The 21,772-nt window shown below is 49.9% G+C and overlaps 1 protein-coding gene across 2 annotated transcripts in view; it reads right to left on the bottom strand.

Annotated features, from left to right (window-relative positions):
* Positions 1 to 20,918, bottom strand: part of LOC137571120 (uncharacterized) — a 37,557-nt gene extending 16,639 nt beyond the window's left edge. For both annotated transcript variants that reach the window (XR_011031296.1, XM_068279828.1), the window contains exons 1-3: positions 19,685 to 20,918; positions 16,409 to 16,635; positions 6,453 to 6,579 (exon numbers count right to left, since the gene is read on the bottom strand). Coding sequence is in view for 1 of the 2 variants with exons in the window: in XM_068279828.1 (XP_068135929.1) it covers positions 6,453 to 6,579; positions 16,409 to 16,635; positions 19,685 to 20,732 (1,402 nt within the window). In the remaining variant the exon portion in view is untranslated. The remainder of the gene's footprint in view (positions 1 to 6,452; positions 6,580 to 16,408; positions 16,636 to 19,684) is intronic.
* Between the last annotated feature and the right edge of the window lie 854 nt (positions 20,919 to 21,772).

Raw genomic sequence — 21,772 nt, 5'->3', positions numbered from 1 at the left:
TGTACCTACAGAACCCACCACATCAGACACATGTGTCTCTTATACAGACCACAAGGAACCAACACATCAGGTACATGCATCTTATACAGACCAGGCACAGGATCCAACACATCAGGCACACAAAGACACAACCAGGCACGGGACCTGAGATGTCTCTTATACTGACCACAAGGATCTACCACATCAGGCACACATAGACACAACCAGGCACCGGACCTGAGATGTCTCATCTACAGACCACAAGGATCTACCACATCAGGCACACGTAGACACAACCAGGCACGGGACCTGAGATGTCTCATCTACGGACCACAAGGATCTACCACATCAGGCACACATAGACACAACCAGGCACAGGACCTGAGATGTCTCATCTACAGACCACAAGGATCTACCACATCAGGCACACGTAGACACAACCAGGCACGGGACCTGAGATGTCTCATCTACGGACCACAAGGATCTACCACATCAGGCACACGTAGACACAACCAGGCACGGGACCTGAGATGTCTCATCTACAGACCACAAGGATCTACCACATCAGGCACACATAGACACAACCAGGCACCGGACCTGAGATGTCTCATCTACAGACCACAAGGATCTACCACATCAGGCACACATAGACACAACCAGGCACAGGACCTGAGATGTCTCATCTACAGACCACAAGGATCCACCACATCAGGCACATGCGTCTCTTATACAGACCAGGCACCGGACCTGAGATGTCTCATCTACAGACCACAAGGATCTACCACATCAGGCACATGCGTCTCTTATACAGACCAGGCACAGGACCTGAGATGTCTCATCTACAGACCACAAGGATCCACCACATCAGGCACACATAGACACAACCAGGCACAGGACCTGAGATGTCTCATCTACAGACCACAAGGATCCAACACATCAGGCACATGCATCTCTTATACAGAACAGGCACCGGACCTGAGATGTCTCATCTACAGACCACAAGGATCCACCACATCCGGCACACATAGACACAACCAGGCACAGGACCTGAGATGTCTCATCTACAGACCACAAGGATCCACCACATCCGGCACACATAGACACAACCAGGCACAGGACCTGAGATGTCTCATCTACAGACCACAAGGATCCAACACATCCGGCACACATAGACACAACCAGGTACAGGACCTGAGATGTCTCATCTACAGACCACAAGGATCCACCACATCAGGCACACATAGACACAACCAGGCACAGGACCTGAGATGTCTCATCTACGGACCACAAGGATCCACCACATCAAGCACACATAGACACAACCAGGCACCGGACCTGAGAGGTCTCATCTACAGACCACAAGGATCCACCACATCAGGCACACATAGACACAACCAGGCACGGGACCTGAGATGTCTCATCTACAGACCACAAGGATCCACCACATCAGGCACACATAGACACAACCAGGCACATGACCTGAGATGTCTCATCTACGGACCACAAGGATCCAACACATCCGGCACACATAGACACAACCAGGCACCGGACCTGAGATGTCTCATCTACGGACCACAAGGATCCACCACATCAGGCACATCCATCTCTTATACAGACCAGGCACAGGACCTGAGAGGTCTCATCTACAGACCACAAGGATCTACCACATCAGGCACACGTAGACACAACCAGGCACAGGACCCGAGATGTCTCATCTACAGACCACAAGGATCTACCACATCAGGCACACATAGACACAACCAGGCACAGGACCCGAGATGTCTCATCTACGGACCACAAGGATCTACCACATCCGGCACACATAGACACAACCAGGCACAGGACCCGAGATGTCTCATCTACAGACCACAAGGATCTACCACATCAGGCACACATAGACACAACCAGGCACAGGACCCGAGATGTCTCATCTACGGACCACAAGGATCTACCACATCAGGCACACATAGACACAACCAGGCACAGGACCCGAGATGTCTCATCTACGGACCACAAGGATCTACCACATCAGGCACACATAGACACAACCAGGCACCGGACCTGAGATGTCTCATCTACGGACCACAAGGATCCAACACATCCGGCACACATAGACACAACCAGGCACATGACCTGAGATGTCTCATCTACGGACCACAAGGATCCAACACATCCGGCACACATAGACACAACCAGGTACAGGACCTGAGATGTCTCATCTACAGACCACAAGGATCTACCACATCAGGCACACATAGACACAACCAGGCACAGGACCTGAGATGTCTCGTCTACGTACCACAAGGATCCAACACATCCGGCACACATAGACACAACCAGGCACAGGACCTGAGATGTCTCATCTACAGACCACAAGGATCTACCACATCAGGCACACATAGACACAACCAGGCACAGGACCCAAGATGTCTCATCTACAGACCACAAGGATCTACCACATCAGGCACACATAGACACAACCAGGCACGGGACCTGAGATGTCTCATCTACGGACCACAAGGATCTACCACATCAGGCACACATAGACACAACCAGGCACAGGACCCGAGATGTCTCATCTACGGACCACAAGGATCTACCACATCAGGCACACATAGACACAACCAGGCACATGACCTGAGATGTCTCATCTACGGACCACAAGGATCTACCACATCAGGCACACATAGACACAACCAGGCACAGGACCCGAGATGTCTCATCTACGGACCACAAGGATCTACCACATCAGGCACACATAGACACAACCAGGCACAGGACCCGAGATGTCTCATCTACGGACCACAAGGATCTACCACATCAGGCACACATAGACACAACCAGGCACCGGACCTGAGATGTCTCATCTACGGACCACAAGGATCCAACACATCCGGCACATGCGTCTCTTATACAGACCAGGCACAGGACCTGAGATGTCTCATCTACAGACCACAAGGATCCACCACATCCGGCACACATAGACACAACCAGGCACATGACCTGAGATGTCTCATCTACGGACCACAAGGATCCAACACATCCGGCACACATAGACACAACCAGGCACAGGACCCGAGATGTCTCATCCACGGACCACAAGGATCTACCACATCAGGCACACATAGACACAACCAGGCACAGGACCTGAGATGTCTCATCTACAGACCACAAGGATCTACCACATCAGGCACACATAGACACAACCAGGCACAGGACCTGAGATGTCTCATCTACGGACCACAAGGATCCACCACATCAGGCACATGTGTCTATTATACAGACCAGGCACAGGACCTGAGATGTCTCATCTACAGACCACAAGGATCTACCACATCAGGCACACATAGACACAACCAGGCACAGGACCTGAGATGTCTCATCTACGGACCACAAGGATCCACCACATCAGGCACATGTGTCTATTATACAGACCAGGCACAGGACCTGAGATGTCTCATCTACAGACCACAAGGATCTACCACATCAGGCACACATAGACACAACCAGGCACAGGACCTGAGATGTCTTATCTACGGACCACAAGGATCCAACACATCCGGCACACATAGACACAACCAGGCACAGGACCTGAGATGTCTCATCTACAGACCACAAGGATCCAACACATCAGGCACATGCATCTCTTATACAGACCAGGCACAGGACCTGAGATGTCTCATCTACAGACCACAAGGATCTACCACATCAGGCACACATAGACACAACCAGGCACAGGACCTGAGATGTCTTATCTACGGACCACAAGGATCCAACACATCCGGCACACAGACACAACCAGGCACAGGACCCGAGATGTCTCATCTACAGACCACAAGGATCTACCACATCAGGCACATGCGTCTCTTATACAGACCAGGCACCGGACCTGAGATGTCTCATCTACAGACCACAAGGATACACCACATCAGGCACATGTGTCTCTTATACAGACCAGGCACAGGACCTGAGATGTCTCATCTACAGACCACAAGGATACACCACATCAGGCACATGTGTCTCTTATACAGACCAGGCACGGGACCTGAGATGTCTCATCTACAGACCACATCAGGCACATGTGTCTCACCAGACACAGAACCTGAGTTGACTCATCTATTGACGAAAAGGACCCACCACATCAGGCACATGCGTCTTGTCTACAGACCACAAGGATCCACTACATCACACATAGCTTTTCAGATATGTCAACTATAGGTCATAATAAACTACAAAACCACTTAGCAGCTCCTGAGATGTTTCCGTCACCCCTGTTAGAATGACCAAATGTATTTATAGAAAAACCGACTTATAGCTCTTAAGAGGTCTCACCAGGATCCAGTATCTCGCTCAAAGGTCCTGAGAAGTGTCATGTTATATAATCATCAGGTTCATCACCTCACTCACAGCTCCTCCATCAGGCTCCTGAGATGTCTCTTCTATACATCACCAGATTTCACACATAATTTGTAGTTCCCGAGAGGAATCATCAAAGGGTCTCCAGGATCCATCATCCCATTCACAGCTCATGAGTTGTCTCACCAGGATTCATCATCACACTCAAAGGTCCTGAGATGTCATCAACAGGTCCATCATCTCCCTCACAGCTCCTTAATCAGGCTCCCGAGATGTCTCCTCTATACATTACCAGATTTCACACAGTTCCTAAGGGGACTCATCAAAGAATCACTAGGATTCATCAGCTCACTCACAACTCATGAGTTGTCTCAAGATAGACATCCTTGAGCAGCCCATGCACTATACAATAATTCTGCCCAATTTGACATTCACTTAAATGTCTAATTTGGCAAACATTTGTGGACCTCCACCCTGCCATGATCTGCCCCCCTGGCAACATCGCATAATTGGGATAGGCAATTATTTCTGTGACCGACCCTCAATATCATTATGTCGACCTCGGGACAATCAGCAATAGAGCGGAGTGTATGGGTAGATTTTTCATCTCCAGAATTCACCCTCCCACTTGTAGCGTCTTATTCAGGTCCCTGAGATATCACATGTGTACATCGTAAGATACCACACTCCTAGCCACTGGGATATTTCATATATAGACCACCAGGACACACAACATTATTCATAAAAGAAAGACAAGCTGTACAAGTGTGCGTCCTGCCCTACTGCACTGTCCATGGTTGAGGAAAAAAACACTTTCATTATCTTTATTTACTTAAGCCCAACAAAGACGTTCCTGACTGTACCAATCCTTCACATAGTGCAGGCTGACAACACTACCACCAGTGGCTGAATGAACACATCTCCACCCCGCTCCTTGTGTGCCCAGCGTCGGCAGGAAACACACTCGCCTAGCAGCACAGTGGCTGCCCTGATCTCAGCTTCACCAGCATTTGCCTTCATCCCCCCGGCATATGGTTCACTTGTCAAAGTTTACTGTAATGATCTCCCCTCCCCAGACACTGATTAATCACCTGGAAGCTGAAGCATTTTTCATAGTGTAAAACCATCAATATTTATGTAGGTAAACATAGTGCTACTTACAAACAAACTTTACAGGGAAGGTCCGAGGAAAAAACAAAAATCTTCTACCCAGGGCTTCCTCCAGCCCCTGGCAGCCGTCCTGTGCCATCGCCACAGCTCCAGTGGCTTCCGATCCCCTCCAGTGCAGATGACAACCTCACCAGGTCGGGATCTACTGCGCCTCAGCGAGCGGCTCTCTGAGTTGTGCTGACATCATCCAGACTGTTCTGCGCAGGCACAGAACTATTGCGCCTGCACAGTACAGTCCGGATGACGTCAGCGTGACTCAGAGCCGCTCACACAGGCGCACTCGGCATCTCACACCAGTGGGGAGCGGAGCTGCGGCGAGGGCACAGGACGAATGTAACTGGCTGGAGGAAGCCCAGGGTAAGTAGATTATTGTTTTTTTTTATCCTGCTCACATGTGTCCTTTAAGAACAAGCATAACAAAAGGAGGACTTCTGCCCCGTGGTATAGAGCTGATTACTTCCTGTCTGTAAGCCACGCCTTATGGACAGGAAGTGATCAGCTGTCAGAGGGGCTGGACTGTTTTTTGAGAGGAAGTGCACTTTTACAGCTTGTTTTTCTTTTATGTATGTTGTTTTTATGTGACACAAAAAAGTGCAGCAGGCCCACTGATACAAGGTGCAGAAGTGTAGGATTGGGAAGCAGGAAACCATACATTCTCTATAACATTATTCATAGTCAATGTATGGATTATCAGGATCCATTGTTCACAAATAGCTCCTATTGTCTCAGGTGCATATCACCAGAAGTCTCCTCTATACACTATACATGTTCCATCTATCTACACAACGGTAGAGCTGACGTACCCAACACATACACAACACACCGAGACAAGGACACTCACAAAGACCTGCAACCCTGAGATACAAGCATTAGAAGGCTTCCTGTAGGACGGGAACCATAGTATACATGTCCCAGGCACCAGTCAGATGGCCGCACAGACTTCCTACCCATTGCTTCCAGCGCAGAATGAATCTCCCTCATCACGTTCTTGTAGAGCTCCTTCTGCCAGTCCTCCAGGCCGTTCCACTCCACTGCCGAGAAACAGGCCGCCACATCATGGAAGGTCACCGAGCCCTGCCAGACAACACAGAGGTGAGGAAACACTGCAGGGAAAATCATCTGCAACACACGGGCCTGGTGCACGGGATACAGAACACTGCTCTCCCCGGACACTCCTTCCAGCCGCCTGCCATGAGAAAGCAGCAAAGGTGCAGCGGAACAGGGGAAAATAAAGGCACAATATTTTTATTAGAGTAAAAAATGTCCACACATAATTAGGCAAAATCACTCCCCCCCCCCCCCAAATCCCCACTCCCAGACATAACCAATATCACACAGAGTATCTCCCCCCATCCCCAACAACCCACTCCCAGACATAACCAATATCACACAGAGTTCCTCCCCCATCCCCAACAACCCACGCCCAGACATAACCAATATCACACAGAGTTCCTCCCCCCATCCCCAACAACTCACTCCCAGACATAACCAATATCACGCAGAGTTCCTCCCCCCATCCCCAACAACCCACTCCCAGACATAACCAATATCACGCAGAGTTCCCCCCCATCCCCAACAACCCACTCCCAGACATAACCAATATCACTCAGAGTTCCTCCCCCCATCCCCAACAACCCACTCCCAGACATAACCAATATCACTCAGAGTTCCTCCCCCCCATCCCCAACAACCCACTCCCAGACATCACCAATATCACGCAGAGTTCCTAGCCCCATCCCCAACAACCCACGCCCAGACATAACCAATATCACGCAGAGTTCCTCCCCCCCATCCCCAACAACCCACTCCCAGACATCACCAATATCACGCAGAGTTCCTAGCCCCATCCCCAACAACCCACTCCCAGACATAACCAATATCACGCAGAGTTCCTAGCCCCATCCCCAACAACCCATTCCCAGACATAACCAATATCATACAGAGTCCCTCCCCCCCATCCCCAACAACCCACGCCCAGACATAACCAATATCACTCAGAGTTCCTCCCCCCCATCCCCAACAACCCATTCCCAGACATAACCAATATCATACAGAGTCCCTCCCCCCCATCCCCAACAACCCACTCCCAGACATAACCAATATCACTCAGAGTTCCTCCCCCCCATCCCCAACAACCCACGCCCAGACATAACCAATATCACTCAGAGTTCCTCCCCCCATCCCCAACAACCCATTCCCAGACATAACCAATATCATACAGAGTCCCTCCCCCCCATCCCCAACAACCCACTCCCAGACATAACCAATATCACTCAGAGTTCCTCCCCCCCATCCCCAACAACCCACTCCCAGACATCACCAATATCACGCAGAGTTCCTAGCCCCATCCCCAACAACCCACGCCCAGACATAACCAATATCACGCAGAGTTCCTCCCCCCATCCCCAACAACCCACTCCCAGACATCACCAATATCACGCAGAGTTCCTAGCCCCATCCCCAACAACCCACTCCCAGACATAACCAATATCACGCAGAGTTCCTAGCCCCATCCCCAACAACCCACTCCCAGACATCACCAATATCACGCAGAGTTCCTAGCCCCATCCCCAACAACCCACTCCCAGACATCACCAATATCACGCAGAGTTCCTCCCCCCCATCCCCAACAACCCACTCCCAGACATCACCAATATCACGCAGAGTTCCTCCCCCCATCCCCAACAACCCACTCCCAGACATAACCAATATCATACAGAGTCCCTCCCCCCCATCCCCAACAACCCACGCCCAGACATAACCAATATCACGCAGAGTTCCTCCCCCCATCCCCAACAACCCACGCCCAGACATAACCAATATCACGCAGAGTTCCTCCCCCCCATCCCCAACAACCCACTCCCAGACATCACCAATATCACGCAGAGTTCCTAGCCCCATCCCCAACAACCCACTCCCAGACATAACCAATATCACTCAGAGTTCCTCCCCCCCATCCCCAACAACCCACTCCCAGACATAACCAATATCACGCAGAGTTCCTAGCCCCATCCCCAACAACCCACTCCCAGACAACCAATATCACTCAGAGTTCCTCCCCCCATCCCCAACAACCCATTCCCAGACATAACCAATATCATACAGAGTCCCTCCCCCCCATCCCCAACAACCCACGCCCAGACATAACCAATATCACGCAGAGTTCCTCCCCCCATCCCCAACAACCCACTCCCAGACATAACCAATATCACGCAGAGTTCCCCCCCATCCCCAACAACCCACTCCCAGACATAACCAATATCACGCAGAGTTCCTCCCCCCATCCCCAACAACCCACTCCCAGACATAACCAATATCACGCAGAGTTCCCCCCCATCCCCAACAACCCACTCCCAGACATCACCAATATCACGCAGAGTTCCTCCCCCCATCCCCAACAACCCACTCCCAGACATAACCAATATCACGCAGAGTTCCTAGCCCCATCCCCAACAACCCACTCCCAGACAACCAATATCACTCAGAGTTCCTCCCCCCATCCCCAACAACCCACTCCCAGACATCACCAATATCACGCAGAGTTCCTAGCCCCATCCCCAACAACCCACTCCCAGACATAACCAATATCACGCAGAGTTCCTCCCCCCATCCCCAACAACCCACGCCCAGACATAACCAATATCACGCAGAGTTCCTCCCCCCATCCCCAACAACCCACTCCCAGACATAACCAATATCACGCAGAGTTCCTCCCCCCATCCCCAACAACCCACTCCCAGACATAACCAATATCACGCAGAGTTCCTCCCCCCATCCCCAACAACCCACGCCCAGACATAACCAATATCACGCAGAGTTCCTCCCCCCATCCCCAACAACCCACTCCCAGACATAACCAATATCATACAGAGTCCCTCCCCCCCATCCCCAACAACCCACGCCCAGACATAACCAATATCACACAGAGTTCCTCCCCCCATCCCCAACAACCCACTCCCAGACATAACCAATATCACGCAGAGTTCCCCCCCATCCCCAACAACCCACTCCCAGACATCACCAATATCACGCAGAGTTCCTCCCCCCCATCCCCAACAACCCACTCCCAGACATAACCAATATCACGCAGAGTTCCTCCCCCCATCCCCAACAACCCACTCCCAGACATAACCAATATCACGCAGAGTTCCCCCCCATCCCCAACAACCCACTCCCAGACATCACCAATATCACGCAGAGTTCCTCCCCCCCATCCCCAACAACCCACTCCCAGACATCACCAATATCACGCAGAGTTCCTAGCCCCATCCCCAACAACCCACTCCCAGACATCACCAATATCACGCAGAGTTCCTAGCCCCATCCCCAACAACCCACTCCCAGACATCACCAATATCACGCAGAGTTCCTAGCCCCATCCCCAACAACCCACTCCCAGACAACCAATATCACTCAGAGTTCCTCCCCCCCATCCCCAACAACCCACTCCCAGACATAACCAATATCACACAGAGTCCCTCCCCCCCATCCCCAACAACCCACTCCCAGACATAACCAATATCACACAGAGTTCCTTCCCCCCATCCCCAACAACCCACTCCCAGACATAACCAATATCACTCAGAGTTCCTTCCCCCCATCCCCAACAACCCACTCCCAGACATAACCAATATCACACAGAGTTCCCCCCCATCCCCAACAACCCACTCCCAGACATCACCAATATCACGCAGAGTTCCCCCCCATCCCCAACAACCCATTCCCAGACATAACCAATATCATACAGAGTCCCTCCCCCCCATCCCCAACAACCCACGCCCAGACATAACCAATATCACTCAGAGTTCCTCCCCCCATCCCCAACAACCCACTCCCAGACATAACCAATATCACTCAGAGTTCCTCCCCCCCATCCCCAAAGACCCACTCCCAGACATCACCAATATCACGCAGAGTTCCTAGCCCCATCCCCAACAACCCACTCCCAGACATCACCAATATCATACAGAGTTCCTCCCCCCATCCCCAACAACCCACTCCCAGACATAACCAATATCACTCAGAGTTCCTCCCCCCCATCCCCAACAACCCACTCCCAGACATAACCAATATCACGCAGAGTTCCTAGCCCCCATCCCCAACAACCCACTCCCAGACATCACCAATATCATACAGAGTTCCTCCCCCCATCCCCAACAACCCACTCCCAGACATAACCAATATCACTCAGAGTTCCTCCCCCCATCCCCAACAACCCACTCCCAGACATAACCAATATCACTCAGAGTTCCTCCCCCCCATCCCCAACAACCCACTCCCAGACATAACCAATATCACGCAGAGTTCCTCCCCCATCCCCAACAACCCACGCCCAGACATAACCAATATCACGCAGAGTTCCTCCCCCCCATCCCCAACAACCCACTCCCAGACATCACCAATATCACGCAGAGTTCCTAGCCCCATCCCCAACAACCCACTCCCAGACATCACCAATATCACGCAGAGTTCCTCCCCCCCATCCCCAACAACCCACTCCCAGACAACCAATATCACTCAGAGTTCCTCCCCCCATCCCCAACAACCCATTCCCAGACATAACCAATATCATACAGAGTCCCTCCCCCCCATCCCCAACAACCCACGCCCAGACATAACCAATATCACGCAGAGTTCCTCCCCCCATCCCCAACAACCCACTCCCAGACATCACCAATATCACGCAGAGTTCCTCCCCCCATCCCCAACAACCCACGCCCAGACATAACCAATATCACGCAGAGTTCCTCCCCCCCATCCCCAACAACCCACTCCCAGACATCACCAATATCACGCAGAGTTCCTAGCCCCCATCCCCAACAACCCACTCCCAGACATAACCGATATCACGCAGAGTTCCTAGCCCCATCCCCAACAACCCACTCCCAGACAACCAATATCACTCAGAGTTCCTCCCCCCATCCCCAACAACCCATTCCCAGACATAACCAATATCATACAGAGTCCCTCCCCCCCATCCCCAACAACCCACTCCCAGACATAACCAATATCACGCAGAGTTCCTCCCCCCATCCCCAACAACCCACTCCCAGACATAACCAATATCACGCAGAGTTCCCCCCCATCCCCAACAACCCACGCCCAGACATAACCAATATCACACAGAGTTCCTCCCCCCATCCCCAACAACCCACTCCCAGACATAACCAATATCACGCAGAGTTCCTCCCCCCATCCCCAACAACCCACGCCCAGACATAACCAATATCACACAGAGTTCCTCCCCCCATCCCCAACAACCCACTCCCAGACATAACCAATATCACTCAGAGTTCCTCCCCCCATCCCCAACAACCCACTCCCAGACATAACCAATATCACGCAGAGTTCCTCCCCCCCATCCCCAACAACCCACGCCCAGACATAACCAATATCACGCAGAGTTCCTCCCCCCATCCCCAACAACCCACTCCCAGACATAACCAATATCACGCAGAGTTCCCCCCCATCCCCAACAACCCACTCCCAGACATCACCAATATCACACAGAGTTCCTCCTCCATCCCCAACAACCCACGCCCAGACATAACCAATATCACGCAGAGTTCCTCCCCCCATCCCCAACAACCCACTCCCAGACATAACCAATATCACGCAGAGTTCCCCCCCATCCCCAACAACCCACTCCCAGACATCACCAATATCACACAGAGTTCCTCCTCCATCCCCAACAACCCACTCCCAGACATCACCAATATCACACAGAGTTCCTCCTCCATCCCCAACAACCCACTCCCAGACATAACCAATATCACGCAGAGTTCCTAGCCCCATCCCCAACAACCCACTCCCAGACAACCAATATCACTCAGAGTTCCTCCCCCCATCCCCAACAACCCACTCCCAGACATCACCAATATCACGCAGAGTTCCTAGCCCCATCCCCAACAACCCACTCCCAGACATAACCAATATCACGCAGAGTTCCTCCCCCCATCCCCAACAACCCACTCCCAGACATAACCAATATCACTCAGAGTTCCTTCCCCCCATCCCCAACAACCCACTCCCAGACATAACCAATATCACACAGAGTTCCTCCCCCCATCCCCAACAACCCACTCCCAGACATAACCAATATCACACAGAGTTCCTAGCCCCATCCCCAACAACCCACTCCCAGACATCACCAATATCACGCAGAGTTCCTAGCCCCATCCCCAACAACCCACTCCCAGACAACCAATATCACTCAGAGTTCCTCCCCCCCATCCCCAACAACCCACTCCCAGACATAACCAATATCACACAGAGTTCCTAGCCCCATCCCCAACAGAAGAAAAAACTATAATAATAATAATTATTAGGTTGTTAGAAGTACTGCTAAAAGTAATAGATGTGGATGTGCCCACCAATATTATAGATGTGCCTTTTCACCCAGTATTATGTAGCCAGAGGTAGCTCCCCCAGAGCTGTCCCCTAGCATAGGTGGCCCTCAGCTTGTCACTTGCTCACCTTTAGTAGCCCTACACAGGTCAATAATGGCCCGATATGCTTAGCCAATCCATCACTATTCCATTAGAATTTGATTGGATAGTGATCAACTCCTATCACGGCAGGCTTAAAAAAGAGACACTGAAGCGAAAAAAATATATGATATAATGAATTGGTTGTGTACTATGAATAATTACTAGAAGATTAGCAGCAAAGAAAATATTCTCATACTTTTATTTTCAGGTATATAGTGTTTTTTCTAACATTGCATCATTCGATAATATGTGCAGATTACACAACACTCTGCATTCAAAATGAGTCTTTCAGAGCAGTCTGTGAAGTAATGACCTCTCCTCTAGCAGAGAAAAAGTAAACAGTTCACTTACAGTTGAGATAATAAAAGTCAGATAACAGCCCTCTCCAGGACTAACTTAGTAGGAGAGCTTAATGGCTTGTTTGCATAGAGATAACAACTGGAGTTTCTCAACTCTTCCTGTACTGGAAACAATTACACTGATGTATCTGATCTTAATGTTTTATTTCTTAGCTGTACTACACATACAAATCATAATATCATCATTTTTTTTCGCTTCAGTGTCTCTTTAAAGGATACCTGAGGTGACGTGTGACATGAAGAGAAGATAGACATGGGGATGTACGTACAGCATTTTACTGACACGTTTTTTTTTTACGGCCTCAAGCTTTATATATTCCTGAATGTGCTATTACACAGCAATATTCTTACAATATTCAGCAATATAAACCCGATGTAATCACACGATGCCTGTAATCTAATATATGCTACGTATTGACTCTGCTATGATATTGTAACTTCTCTTCCTTTTCAGGGACACCCCACTGGGGTACCCCTCTTCTCTTCACACTCTCTCTCCTCTGCTGCTGAGTCTGGACCCTTTATGTGCAGTTCCGGTTAAATGTACTGTTAAAGTTACGCTTGTTCTGTATTGAAATTAACTTTTTATGAAAAAAAAAATCAATCAAAATGTACATGTTAAAAAAAGAGCTGTGTTCCTTTTTTTCTTTCTCTGCCTGAAAGAGTAAATATCAGGTATGTAAGTGGCCGACTCAGTCCTGACTCAGACAGGAAGTGACTACAGTGTGACCCTCACTGATAACAAATTCCAACTATAAAACACTTTCCTGGCAGAAAATGGCTTCTGAGAACATTTTTCCAGCCTGGACGTGATTGTCACGTCCAGACGGCTGGTGTAGCGCTTCTGTGCGCGCGCGCACGTGTTGTCCCACGTTAGCCCGGAGATCAACGAATGGGAACACAGTTCCCAATCATTGATCTAAGTCCCTCTGTAGAAAGACCAAAGGCTTCTTATCAGAAGCCGCCGTCTTTCTGGTAAAAACGTTTCCTGTCCTCCTTATGCTTCCTGGAAGCACAAGCGTTCACTTCCAGGACTAAAACAACATTTTTTTTGACTGTGGCCAAATAGTAAAACTACATCTACATACATTTTTTATGAAATAAACACACATTATTACATTTAAAATTAACTGTTTACCTCCCACACCAAAAATTACCCAAACACAATTAAGGAAAAACAAAAACAAAACAATTAAAAAAAACAAAACAAACACAAAAAACAACATAAATAGTTACCTAAGGGTCTGAACTTTTTTAATATGCATGTGAAGAGGGTATATTATGAACATTTTTTTAAATGATAAGCTTGTAAATAGTAATGAAATGAAATATTGGCACCATACATTGTGATAGGGACATAATTTAAATGGTGTAATAACCAGGACAAATAAAATACATAGGTTTTAATTATGGTAGCATGTATTATTTTAAAGATATAATAGCCGAGAACTGAGAAATAATGAATTTTTTCATTTTTTTCTTAACCGCTTTACCCCCACAGGTGCAGATATCTCCACCCCTTTTTCCACCCTGTCAACACCAGGGACGGAGATATCCGCACCTCCCGTCGCTGTCAGCGCTCCCACACTCGTGCACGCCGCTGCCGCCCGGAGATCAATGAACGGGAAAAAACGTTCCCGTTCGTTGATCTAACCCCCCCCGGCTGCTTCTATGAGAAGCAGCGCGATCATTGTGGAAAAAAAAAGTTCCCCAGCCTCATTGAACGTCCTGTAAGCGTACTTCCTACGCTTACATGTCGCATGAGCAAAAAGTTACTGTGACCATCTTGTGGCCAAATAGTAAAACTACACCCTAAAGCATTTTTCATATACAAATACATTAGTTTTACACTATAAATTAACTCATTACCTCCCACACTCCCCAATTTTTTTATTTTTTTTATTTTTTTTTGTCATTAAAAAAAAAAAAATTACAATAAAAAAAAAAAAAAACATAAATAGTTACCTTAGGGACTGAACTTTGTAAATATTTATGTCAAGAGGGTATAACACTGTTACTTTATAAACTACGGGCTTGTAATTAGGGATGGATGCAAAACTGGAAAAAAAAATGCACCTTTATTTCCAAATAAAATATTGGCGCCAAACATTGTGATAGGGACATAACTTAAACGGTTTTATAACCAGGACAACTGGGCAAATACATTTCATGGGTATTAATTACAGTAGCATATAATGGCCAAAAACTAGAATGGCCAAAAACTGAAAAATAATGAATTTTTTCCCACATTTTTTCCTATTTTCCCATTAAAACACATTTAGAATAAAATAATTCTTGGCATAATGTCCCACCTAAAGAAAGCCTAATTGGTGGCGGAAAAAAACAAGATATAGTTCATTTCATTGTGATAAGTTATGATAAAGTTATAGATGAATGAATGGAAGGAGCGCTGAAAGGTGAAAATTGCTCCGGTGTTTCAGGGGTAAAACCCCTCAGTTGTGAAGTGGTTAATATTCCTGTGAAAATGCATTTAGAAAAAAAATAATTCTTTGCAAAATGTACCACCCAAAGAAAGCCTAATTGGTGGCGGAAAAAACAAGATATAGATCAATTAATTGTGATAATTAGTGATAAAGTTATTGGCGAATGAATGGGAGGGGAAAATTGCTCTGATGCATAAGGCGAAAAATATCCGCAGGCTGAAATGGTTAGTTTTGAAAGGTTTCTTCAGAACTCTATCAAGCTTCAATCAAACTGCAATCGATGTACAGCTCGACCGCAAGGCAAAGTTATGAATCATGGACCTTGCACCGCTCCTGGCCTGCCTTCATCACTCCTGCCCCCATCCCACCCACAGGGATTTCCCAACATATCCATCCTGACCAGATGCTTTAGAAATGAGGAAGGGGACCCCAGCAGGGAATAATGAGGATCTGCACAGATAGCAGGAACGTCAGTGAACATCTATCCCTGGAGCTGTGTTTGGAGGCTGCCGTGCTGCGGCCAGGCATAGCTGTTTTCCCCTATGATGTACTTATGTTGCCTGTGGCAGTGGGAGGTCCGGGACAGTGTAATATACAGAGCTGCACTCACCCTCACGTGCCCCAGAAAAGAGCTCCTCCCTCCTCCTTCCTGATTGGACGGCTCCTCCTGCTCCCACTCCTCCTTGATGCTTTTGAGTTTGGGGGTGTCGGCAAGGCCGGAGGGGAGGATTCTGATGCCTCCAGACAGCGGCTCTCCTGTCACCAGACCGCCAATCCCTGAGCCGTGGTATCCGCGCTCTGTGTCCGATGACGTGTCCACTCCATACGGGTCCTCGACTGTAATCGGGAGAGAAGACAAGGGTGAGTGTGAGTGTCCAATCAGAGAAAGAAATACTGACAGGAGACACGCAGGATGACTCCACCCACATCTGGTCATATCCTCAGACTCCGCCCACATGTCATATCCTCAGATTACACCCACATCTGTCACATCCTCAGATAAACTCCGCCCACAACTGTCATATCCTCAGATAGACTCCGCCCACATCTGTCATGTTCTCAGATTCCACCCACATCTGTCACATCCTTGAATAGACTCCACCTACATCTGGCACATCTACAGATATCTGTGTCATTTTCTCAGATAGACTCTGCCCACATGGTCACTTCCTCAGACTCCGCCCACATCTGGCATATCCTAAGATAGACTCCGCCTACATCTGTCATATCCTCAGATAGACTGTGCCCACATCTGTCACATCCCCAGATAGACTCTGCCCACATCTGTCACACCTTCAGATGGACTCCACCTACATCTGGCACATCCACAGATAGACTCCGCCTACATCTGTCATATCCTCAGATTGACTCTGCCCACATCTGGCATATCCTCAGATAGACTCCGCCCACATCTGTCATAACCTCAGATTCCGCCCACATCTGTCACATCCTCAGATACTCTGCCCACATCTGTCACACCTTCAGATAGACTTCACCTACATCTGGCACATCCAGATGGACTCCGTCCACATCTGTCATCGCCTCAGGCAGACAAGAGTACAGATAATTTCTCAGAGCAATCACACTGAGGAATGCAAATTACTAGAACAGCATAATCTGGTTATAGTAAACACTGATATAGGCCTCGATTCATCAACACTTAGCAAATTTGTTAACAACAGTTTGGTAAAATACCGAATTTGTTAACTTCATTTCAGGATTCATCAAAGTTATCTACAGCTGTTAGCGAACATTCGGTAACGATTCGCTAAAACGGAATAAAGTGCAATTCATGAAAATGAAAGTGGGCGTGGCTTAGCGTTACATTTAGGATTAGTTATCTCCTTCACTGCTCTGTCGTTATTCCTGTCAGATCATTGCTGACAGAGAAGATGGAGCCATTTGAAGTGGTTATGTATCAGCTGAGAGTGATTCAAAGGCGCAGAAGGGCAAGAATAAGGTCTGCAACCATATAAATTTGTAAGAGAATAGATTTATTTGCTATAACACGACATCTGCATTTCTCTTGAATCATCTTGTAAGAGAACACAGGCAGTGTCAGGGTTCACTAATATGCTAGCTGCACTATAATTTTTTTAGAAAAGGCTCCTATCAAATTGTGGGATTGTCCCAACCACTTTCAGAATCCTGGTCCAGGTGTAAAGCCCTATTCAGAATGTTGCTACGTAGTGCTCAAAGGACTGCCTTTTACCCACAATTCCATGGGAATCTTATGGCCTTGTGTTAAAGTACCACTGTAAAATGGAAATATCGACACGTTACCGAATGGTTACCGAATTGTTATCGAATTCACACCGAATGAGGAAAAACCTTGATGAATACAACTAGAAATCGCTAAACTTCGAATTCGGTAATTTAACAAACTGGAAAAAGTTATCTCAAAGAGAATGATGAATCGAGGCCATAGTAATCCTCTGGATATATTAAAACCCAGTCCTCAGGCCCCAGCAAATGCATCTGTATAAACATACAATGCATGACAAAATTCTAATATAGTAAACTACTTTTCCTGGTCCCTTGGAGTTTACTATAACAAGATTCTACTGTATTACCCAAATCGTGAAGCGAGCTTTCCATAATTGTACAATGCCTTAGGAGGCTACCACAGTGACCCCAGAGCAATCTGACAGGACAGAGTGACCCCAGAGCAATCTGACAGGACACAGTGAAATCACACGCAGCACACAGAGAAACAGAAAAACAATGCCAAGGTTTACCATTTATTAACCTCCCTGGTGGTAACCCCGAGTCAGGCTCGGAGTGGAAGAAAGAAGCCAGGAGCAGTAATCCCGAGCCTGACTCGTGGTAGCCGCCATGAGGTCTATGCAGAGCTAGAAGCCCAGCGGGCGTTTTTTACCTCACCTCCCCCGGGATTCAGACGCCGGCAGCCATTCTCCTTCCTGTCCTCGGAGGCTCTGGATCCCTCGGGTGAGATCACCGTCTGTCGTCATGACAATAGACAGCAATGTCACGATAGGGTTACAGCACCACCTGGAGGACGGAGGGAGAACTCGCATCTCCGGGAGCTTCCCGCGCAGGCACAGCTTGAGAAAACTTCATACTGCACAGGACGCTCCCGGCATCGCGGGCGAGGATGTGCAAGGCCACACAAGCGCAATCGACGGTCGTCTAGTTAGACTAAAAAAATGGAAAGTGACTCGCTCCAGGGGACAGGAGGATCCTCGAAGACTGACGCAGGACAGGATGTCTGCATTTAACAATTACAATCTTTCACGATAGTGGTCATATAAAAATTATCAAATGTCTAACTCAAAGCTTAGTAGAGATCAGTGCAGAACCCTCCCGATCCCTGCGGCTGCCAGAGACCCTCCCGATCCCTGCGGCTGCCAGGAACCCTCCCGATCACTGCGGCTGCCAGAGACCCTCCCGATCCCTGCGGCTGCCAGAGACCCTCCCGATCACTGCAGTTGCTGTGTTGTACCCAAGTGAGCACAGCGGCACCTGCATGAAGCACAGCCTAGTGCAACAGGCTTGGCTGTACTGTGTGCATAAAAAGCAGCACAGCTGGATTCCCTTTGGGGGTCCACGAGAGGCAATGGTGGGGGCTAGGAGGATGTGGGAAGCCTTTATTTGCCTAATGTTCACTTTAAGCAGCTGGCAGTTCACCATCAGGGCGGCCGTGGAAGACACTATGACCAGCGGAACCAAAGCCTTGTTACTGCTTGATAAAGGCTGTTGTGGTACACAAAACACCACACGCTATTTTAGGAACATTGACTCCTGAATGTGATACGCCCCCAGAGGATTGGTAAAAGGGTCATTAGGAGAGACATTTCCTCTGAGTAGACTGTGAATACAAACAAGTAAAGGCTGTTGTGCAGGCGTGGGCCCCGCAGTTACGCACCCTCTCTCTTTATGGCCAGTCCGTTGCTCCTGCAGCCGTTCAGCGATGCCTTGACCTGGGCGGAGAGGATAGAAGCCATGCTGCTTCCCATCATCATCACAGGGCCCCGGGGAGGGATGCGGTTGGCTCCCTTCCTCTGCGGGATAAGCCCGGCCGCCATCTTGAGGTGCTTCATGATGCCGCGGATCCTAGCCTCGCCCATGGGCAGGTTCTTGAACCAGCGGGCGTAGCCAGGCCGGCAGTCGGGCTGCGGGGTGAGGTAGAAGGGGGCGTCCTCGCATTTCATCTTCTCGGGCCTCTCCACCGAGTACTTCTCGTAGGCCTTCACCACATCCCGCTCGGGCTGCTCGGGGCTCTCGTAGATCTGCATGCGCACGGCGTGCGAGGGCGGGCACTTGTTGCCCCGCCCCCCCGGTGCGGGCCTCTTGGTGTGCTCCAGGTACTTGCGCCCCTGGGCGTCGGCCTTCAGGGTGATGTCGCCCCACTTGAGGTGGTGCTGCTCCATAGTGCGCAGACTGAAGTGCAGGCCCATGTTGAAGAAGAGCATGTAGAGCAGCGCGGTGGGGTTGTGCAGGCCGATGGCCCCCGTGGCGTACAGCAGCTCGATCTCCCGCTGGGTGAGGGGCTCGGCCTGTCCGGGGGGGCCGCCCCGGCCCATGGCCTTCAGGAAGCTCTGCTTCTCCTTCATGGCGGCCACTGTGCGCAGGAACTTGGTCTGGCGGGAGCGGTAGATGGCGTGGGGGTAGCCGGCCCTCTCGAAGTGGCGGTCCAGGCTGCCCAGGATGCCCCGCAGGGTCCCGGCCTCGTACTCCGAGCCGTCCTGCTTGCGGTGGGTGCGGATGAAGTTGGCCAGGTGGGCGTCGAGCTCCTCCACAGGGATGGCCAGCAGGGGGCGCTCCTCGCGGGCGCGCTGCACCAGGTAGCCCTGCACGATGCGCAGGTCAAAGCGAGTCTTCTTCAGGGTGTTCTTGTTGTCCTGCTGGGGGAGGGGCTCCATCCTCTCTGCTCTCCTCCTACCCGCCTTGCTGGGCTCTCCTGCTGACGTCATGCCACTACTGATGTGACGTCATAGCGGCCTGGACGGGGCGTGACGTCACACGGGCGGCTGGAGGGAGCCGTTACTTCTCTCCTCTGCTCGCCTCTCCCTCCGCTCGCCGCGCACTCGCCGGAGATCCCGCGAGAAGGAGCGGAGGCCACTGCGCAGGCGCGGCGAAGCGCGGAATCTTCACTGCGCAGGCGCGTATCTCACAGGCGGGATCAGCGGGGAGGCGTAGCGGGGACTGCGCGTGCGCATACGTCACTAGCGAGGGCCGCGCGTGCGGGGGAAGAGGGACAAGGAGGAAGTGGTGGAAAAGCTGCGCATGCGCAGATGTCGCGATGAGGCCGCTAGAGTAGAGGGGAAGGGAGGCCGCCGGTGCGCGTGCGCGACGTCACAGAGAGGCGGGAGAGGGAGGAATGGGCAGGGGACCGTACGTCAGAAGCGGGCGCCTGCGCAGATCGGACAGTGATGGGCACGCGATGGTGAAGAAGGTTCTGTTTATGTTTTCACTGCGCATGCGCTGATGGTGAAGGCGGCTCTGCGCTGTCAGATGAATACATGCACGAGATATACCGTGTTTATTGTTGTCGGGAGGATAGAGAGCTGAGCGCATGCGCATTGCAGGGAACCCGCCTGCAGGCAGCAGGCGGATTAGCCATGCTATGGCAAAGAAAAAAACCACAGATAAATACTTCATCTACTTACATAACATGTATTGTACTGTCCACGTTTTCATTTCAGTGAATGTTATATAGTAAATGACGAGAATTCTGTTCCTGGTGGGAACCATGTCTTTTGCCCACAGTTTGAGGCTAAATCCTGATGTCATTTCTGCCCTGTCATTTTTTCTTTTTTCCTCCAATCGCTGAGTCACCTCAGCCTTGCTTGTAAACACAAGTGAGCAGAGGATCGCGTTTCAGATCAGCAGCTAGGCAGTAAATAAATGGAAGAGGAGGAATATACAGTATTATAGATAAAAAGAACTCCCAGCATGCAACTGTTTGGCACTGACTATTAAAGGGCCAGTACTCCTAAAGTATGTGATAACT

Source organism: Hyperolius riggenbachi, chromosome 4 (genome assembly GCF_040937935.1).
Source record: "Hyperolius riggenbachi isolate aHypRig1 chromosome 4, aHypRig1.pri, whole genome shotgun sequence".
Classification (NCBI taxonomy): domain Eukaryota; kingdom Metazoa; phylum Chordata; class Amphibia; order Anura; family Hyperoliidae; genus Hyperolius; species Hyperolius riggenbachi.
Note: the sequence above shows the minus strand (reverse complement) of the source record. Positions and strands in the feature narration are given on the sequence as shown.